Source organism: Artemia sp. Qi Xiang Cuo, chromosome 2 (assembly GCF_049724085.1).
Source record: "Artemia sp. Qi Xiang Cuo chromosome 2, ASM4972408v1, whole genome shotgun sequence".
NCBI classification, from domain to species: domain Eukaryota; kingdom Metazoa; phylum Arthropoda; class Branchiopoda; order Anostraca; family Artemiidae; genus Artemia; species Artemia sp. Qi Xiang Cuo.
In genome coordinates, this window is record NC_142795.1 from 65,223,525 (window position 1) to 65,230,622 (window position 7,098).

Sequence of the window (7,098 nt, forward strand, 5' to 3'; positions counted from 1 at the left end):
GAATTTGCTTCTTTATTTCTTTCTTGAAGTCAACTCTTGGATACACACAATACGGAAATTTCATTCAAGAAATTTTACCACAACCCCAAGGGACTCCGATCCCCCCACCCCCACCCCGAAGGAACCCCCCGGTCCTCAAAGGTTCTCTAGGCCCCCAAAGGACCGTGATTTACCTTGTAACTTTTTAGCCTATCAGTTTTTTTTGGTTTTTTAAAAAAACCTGTTTGTACGGGGGCGTCGTAGAAATGGAATCTCTTAGTCTACTAATATCGGCCTGAACAAGCCCTGAAATTTTGCCTTTTACACCTTCAGTCATTGTTTAGATATTACAGATACGTCTTGTTGACGACTTGTGTGCAGATAGTGTCTTTTGGTCAAGTTTAACATCCATCTCAATATTCCCTGAGAGTATCATTTCAGTTCAACGAAAATCTTGTTTTCACATATAGAGTTTTGATTTAGTTCAACATGCAGTGAAAGTTTCAATTTAATATCCTTAGTTGTTCCTGAAACACTGCGGTTACGCTGTTTTGACAACATGGATGCAAGATTTTTTTTTTTTTTTGATTGTACATGCCCTGAACCCGCCCTGTAAGCATTGACTTAATACAATTAGACGTTCCTGGGATATTGCAGAGGAATCCTTCAACAACCTTAACACAATAAGTGTCATTTGATTTAGTTCAACATCCGATTCCACCTTCCCTGAAAGTTTCAACATAACACCCTTAGCCATTATCGAGATATTGCATGTCTTTTCGATAAACTAGATACACAAAATGTTTTTTTATTTAGTTTTACATCCCCTCTACATTGCCTGAAAGTTTAAACTTTATGGATGTCATTTTTTTTTTTAATTCCCACCTCCTCTCCTCTCGCTGACTTTCAAATTTTCTTTAAAAAAATCTCATAATTTATTTAATGTCACCTACTCTTTTCTTAAAAAAAAACTTCTTCAAAAAAATCCATATATTAAATTTATATAAAATTGAGCATTCCAAAATATATCAGGTTATAAAAATAAAGGTATACTACATTTCAAATTTCATATACATTTTAGGTTCATCCGATATCTCAGGCTGCCCTTCCCCCTTAGGGCACCCCTTCCATCGTGACCTTAAATTACACATATGGATGTCGTTCTTAAGATCAATTAAGATACTATCTTTTGAAATTTTGGATGCAGATAGTGTCTTTTGATTTAGCTGAACACACCTCTATATGCCTTGAAAGTTTCAACTTAGTATACAAAAGAAAGAGTTGCAAACCTCTAATTAAGGGGTTTAAAGCATGGACGTAGTTACAATTGTTTATGCTTCCCAGCCTTTCAGCTTCATAAGCTGTACTAAGTGCCATTTGCCAAAAAGCATGTGAGTATAATCAAGATCTTTTTGTAATGTTGCATTTGCCTGCTAGTTCTGCTAGTCAGCAGCCGATTAACGAACCGTAGTAAGGAAGCTGGGAAGGGAATTATGCAAGAAGGGGACTTTAAAACCTAGGGTTTAAGACTTTTGATCATGAATATTATGATCGTACCCTTTTCATGTTACCCAGCTTTTCCATCACAGAAACTGCGTCATACATCACCGTTATTAGTACCATAAAGCACTTTATGATGATGCTATCAGAACGAATTAATACGAATCACGTAGATATCGCTATATAGTTTTTTTTTCCAAAGACATTTTTGAAGTTCTGGTTACTATGGACCGTGGGTCTCATTTTACTAGGTTACAACTGTTGCTACGACCAAGATTGTGTATATAAAAACAGATAGCCAAGTTTGTATGCTTTTAGTCCCTTAAAACAACACTTGTTAAGTCTGGTCTCACAGATTAGCTGTCAATTGGCTTTGGTCCACAAAACACCGTTACTACCTTCATTTCCTGGGTTTTAGAAAATTAGTAAAGACATAATTGTTTTAAAGTCGGTTGAATCGACAGATAATCAAGTGGTATTATGCCTTGCCAAGGTTCTGTTCCAAAGCTAAGCATAAATAGATTTAACTTCAAATATTTTTTTCTTTTTTATCTTGGTTGCGGCATTTGCCACAATCTAGTAAAGAACGAACTCTAGCCCATAGTATCCAAAAATTTAAAACCTGCTTAAAAAAAAAACTGTCAAATGAAGAAAAACCACTAGGCTACTTGAAGCTGATTTTAGAGTGATAACTACTATTGCAATGAATCGTAATGGTAAAAGTTAATGGCTTAAACAAGTTAATGGGAATTTTGAAAAACAGCCATAGTGGTATCAAATCAAAATTGTAATCATACCATTAGAATCTTCACAGCCAATAACCTCTTATAGGAGAATTACAGCCCCCCCCTCCTTGAGCAATAAGGAAATTTACTTTTTTCCATGGGAGGCAGCGATGTGTCTCCCTTTTTACTCTCCTCCTTCTTCCTCTTCTCTGTTTATTTTTTCTATTGCAACTTTTGGAGGACTGAAACAGCATACAGGGATGTTTTAAGGCTCACTTGAAAGGAAATTGTTATATCTACTGCCTTTTGCAAGTAACAGAAAACATGATGTTAAATAAAATGCAAGTTTTAGCAAAAACTGCATCCTCATATGGCAAATAATGTAATACATGTGTCTTTTGACAAGATAATATGGTGCTAGGTGTTTTCATCCCAAAATACACCACCTATTCGAAAAATTCCCCCACAGAAAATTTCCCCCTGAAAATTTTCCCCGCGGAAAGTTCTCCTCCCCCGAAGTTCTCCATGTGGAAACTTCCTCTCGGAATATTCTTCTCCTCCTCCGTAGATAATTCCCCACCTCTGGAAAAATTACCCCCAGTGACCCCCCCCCTGATAATTCCCCCCTCCTGATTCCCTCTGGCAAACTTTGGATGTTTGGTAGAAGTGAAATTGAAAGTTCTATTTACCTATTTAAGTCAGAGGCAACGCTGTAGCGTTGTCTATAGTAAAGAGCCATAAGGCTTCAAAGTATTATTTTTCTTCCCCAGAAGCAGTTCACATGAAAGGGGTAGTCATATAAACTTTGGGAGGGGCACAATTCATTGCAAATTAAAAGCTCTAGTCCCCTTTTTAAGAGTAAACGTGATTGGAGGACAACCACAACCTTAGGCTCACTTTTCCCCAAATTAAGCCTATCAAAATTTTGACATACCCATTTTATTCAAAATAGTCCTAAGGTCAAGTAAATATGGTTCCTGGGTTGACACCCCCCTCCTCCCGCAGCCCCCGGTGCAAGGGCAGAGGGTATTAAATTGAAACTTTCAGGTCATGTTGAAGGGGGTATTTTATTGTGGTTTGAGGGTTGCCAGTTTCCTCCCATGTCCTAGCTAGCAGTCTTCTCTCCAAAAACGTCCGATCAAACTTTTGAAATGGCCATCTTGTTCAAAATAGCCTAAAGATCAAATAACTATGCCTGTGGTGATGGCATAACACTCCACAGCTTTTGAGAGGAATACCAAACACAACCAAAACATACAATGTGCATGCACCAAGACTATCATTCACCAAGACTTTACCCTGTGTGCATGTGGGTTAAGGTGGTCAATATAAGCTACCATTTAATGAAGTTCGAGTAATCTGTGTACCGGTACAGACGCATATTTTTTGCTTTTCTTGTCGAGCTAGGGCTGAATTAGGATAAAGCTAGTAATACAAGCTACAGGAAGTTATCAAGTAAGTTGTAGAGCTATTGTTATCAGTAGGGGGATTTAAAGCCCCTCCGATCCCTACCCTCCAAAAACGTACATATTTGCTTGTGATGCTCCAACCAGCTTCGTTTTTGAAACTGGATACTATATATATTTCAATTAGAAAAATATTATCCTTTATTTTTTTTTCTCCTTATTCTCATTACATTAGAGGTAATAATGCTGTCTCATTATATTAGATTATTTTTTTCAAATTATATAAACTCACTTTGATCGTAACTCTAGAAAAAATTGACAGTACAGAATAAGACAAGCAGCTTTTGCAGTGAGAAATGTCAATACGAGTAACATATCCTTGAGTTGCAGCTGTAGCACATGGTTTACCAATAACTAGCTGGTTTGAAAAGTTTCATCTTTTTTTCTTATCGAACTATTAATCAAACATTTTACCCGCCAAATTGACAAATTGTGGTATCTATTAGAAATGTAAAATACTATTATAGATATTGTAATCTGTAAGAGCAGATATTATAAGATATTATGTTAGAAAAGTGGATATTATTATAATTTAAGGGAAATGGGAACTACCCGGGAGGGTATAATGAGGAAGGCTTTGGATTGAATAGGATGGTGGAGGAGTGTGCATAGCTTTGTTGGCCTCAGGCGGCTTGGTGGTGCCGTGAGTTGCTAAAAGCAGTAGTAGTAGTAGTAGCAGTAGTAATAGTAGTAGTAGCAGTAGTAGTAGTGGTAGTAGTAGTAGTAGTATTAGTAGTAAGATATTATTGGTTTATGCAAGTCCTTTAAGCTTCACTAAATTGCCCAAGAGGAGATTTTTGGCTATTAAAGGGTTTGTAGGTTTGTAAAAAAAAAGGGAAAAAAATTGTAGTCTGCTAATTCATAAATTTTGACACAGTATTTCTATTCATAAAACCAACTTTAAGATTTGTCTGCATATTTTTGTTCTTTCCATGCAGGAACAACGTTTTTTAAAGCGGTTTAACATGGAATATTTGTAGTTTTTCTTCTTATGTTGTTTCTTTCAGCAAAGAAGAAAGACAATACTCACACCACCAAAGCCAGGAAATCAAGAAAACATTGCTGAAAAAGAAAAAGAAAACCAAAGTAATATTGTGGACGAAGCAGCACGTGCCTGTTTAGAGCTATTGCGTGCCGAAGGTATTGAAAATATGGAAACTGAAGAACCAGTTAAAAATGACTCCTTCTTTGGTCGGGTAAGTCATCAAGTTCTCTTTCTTCTTTTGTTGGTTATTTGATATAATATTTACATTATCTTTAAATATGTGTTGGAACTTATTATCTAAACTTGTGAACAACAGAAAAAATTGAAAGCCACGGAGATTTTTCTAATCTCATGGTAAGTCCAAACAAATTGTTTATAGGTTCTTCAAACAGTCTGTGGTCTGTAGTCCGTAAGCCACTTGTAAGTTAAGAGCGATTTGGCTCAATAGTAACCGAAAAGAAGAGAAACAGTGTTTTCATAACAATAGATACACCAAAAGAATGGAATTTTGATGCTAGCTCAGAATATATCAAATTCATCAAGCTCAATGTTACCCATCAAAACTTGATGGCTAAATGAGAAAATTTGCCTTCCTTTTGAAAAAGGGAGGAAACATTCGTAAAAAATCAAGTGATCTTAATGAAAATTGCACCATCAGATTCAACATGTCAGAGAACCCTGCTGTAGAGGTTCCAAGCTCCTATATCCACAAATGTGGAAGCGAGTAAGCACGAGTTTATTCTGGCATTTTTTGCCAGAAGACAGATCATCGAACCAATAGTCCTAGAATATCGGGAAAGGCCTCGTTTGAACTGAAATAAACAGCTTTAGTGCCCTTTTTACGTCACCAAAAACCTTGGGGGAAGGGTGGTTAGCCCCCTTCCATGCCCTTTTTTCTCCAAAGTCGACCGACCAAAACTTTGAGACAGCCCTTTTGTTCATCATAGTCGAAACTTTTTTTTGTTTTTTATTTCATGAACCTATAAGAACAATGCGTTGTTAGATGTATATAGATGAAATATACGACTGCTAGAAGTTCAAGTGAAGCAAAATTTGTAAGTTGAGCCTTGTTATGTCAAGTACAAAATGCAAAAATAGTATCAACAAGAAAAACAAACAAACCTGAAAAATAATTGAAAATGAATAATGCCAAGACATAAAAACATGAATATAAAAAGTATTTAGTAAAATGTAGACTATAATATTAGTGTAGCGAACAAATCGTTAAGTAAACCGCACATAATAATTAACAAAACTAAGAAAAAACGGAAAAAGGGGGAGGAGTTTATGGGAGGGAAATTTCATTTTTATTTCTCATGTATGAAGTTTTGTTGGGGTAAAATGTTTTTTTTGTTGAGTTAAAACGGAAGAAGTAAGTTTTAAGGGGGGGGGGGACAGAAAAATGTAAAATTTGTTCAGGAGCTATGGAAAGCATAGCCCCGTCATTTCTTTTTCCTGTTATATTTGTGTACGTGTCCATCTCATAGATTTCAATGAATGAAAATAAGAGGCAGACATATATCAACTTCTCATATTTCTGCTACCTGAACAAATTAAGTAGTGAACAGTAAGCTAATATTTTTCAGATCAAAAATCTAATTTTACAAGCACGGAAGATGCTATTCTAGTGTCTCAACTTTCCACAAAACCAATTTTAGACGTTGCTTTAGCTGTATTTTTCTTTTATTTAGTGGATGAGTAAGATAATGCTTACATCTTAAAATTTTTGGAAGGTGCAATATTTAAGTTTTCTTTCTATTTCTGCTTGTTATTTTTTTTTTTTATATTTAAATCAGCGTTTCGGCTTAAAAGTTAATTTCAATTTTACTTACTTAGCACATGAGCTTACAAGAATAAAGATTTTAGCGAGTTGTTTTTTTTTAATGTATAGTTATCTAACTTTTCAATATGAGCTGAAAGATTTTTTATAATAACCCTGACAAAATGGGAATCCTAGCCAAAACGGAGCAGAGATCGATATGATTCGATGAGCCAACTTAATATGTAGATAAACAGAACGCAATACTAGTTAACACGAAAAATCCAACCAAAATAAACATAAAGGAAGAAAAGGGAAAGATGAAACAACCGAGGAAAAAATCAGAGAGGGCTCCCTGGCATAACTAAAATATAATCAAAATTAAAACTAACTATGGTTCACCAAGACTTCACCTTATCACCGAAGAGCAGTTCATTAAACCAGGGATTATTTCAGCCACATTAAATGTAATTAAAACATGAAGATCAGATGCCTGAGACAAAATATAGCTCTATCTGATACTTTCATAGAAAGTTCAAGCTTATTAGAATGAACCTGAACAGAGGAAACAAGTACGTCAGCAATAGGAATGAAATAGTTAATCGGAAATTAAATTTAACTGTCAAGTATTTATGAGTGCTGCATACTTTAGAATTTCCAATGTTGTATACTTTATAACTTAAT

At 35.4% G+C, this 7,098-nt stretch overlaps 1 protein-coding gene across 1 annotated transcript in view; it reads left to right on the forward strand.

Annotated features, from left to right (window-relative positions):
- LOC148955501 (uncharacterized) overlaps positions 1 to 7,098 on the forward strand; it is a 70,468-nt gene that overhangs the window by 57,443 nt on the left and 5,927 nt on the right. Inside the window, exon 4 of the mRNA XM_089108221.1 lies at positions 4,678 to 4,866. Within this exon, the coding sequence (XP_088964347.1) occupies positions 4,678 to 4,866 (189 nt within the window). The remainder of the gene's footprint in view (positions 1 to 4,677; positions 4,867 to 7,098) is intronic.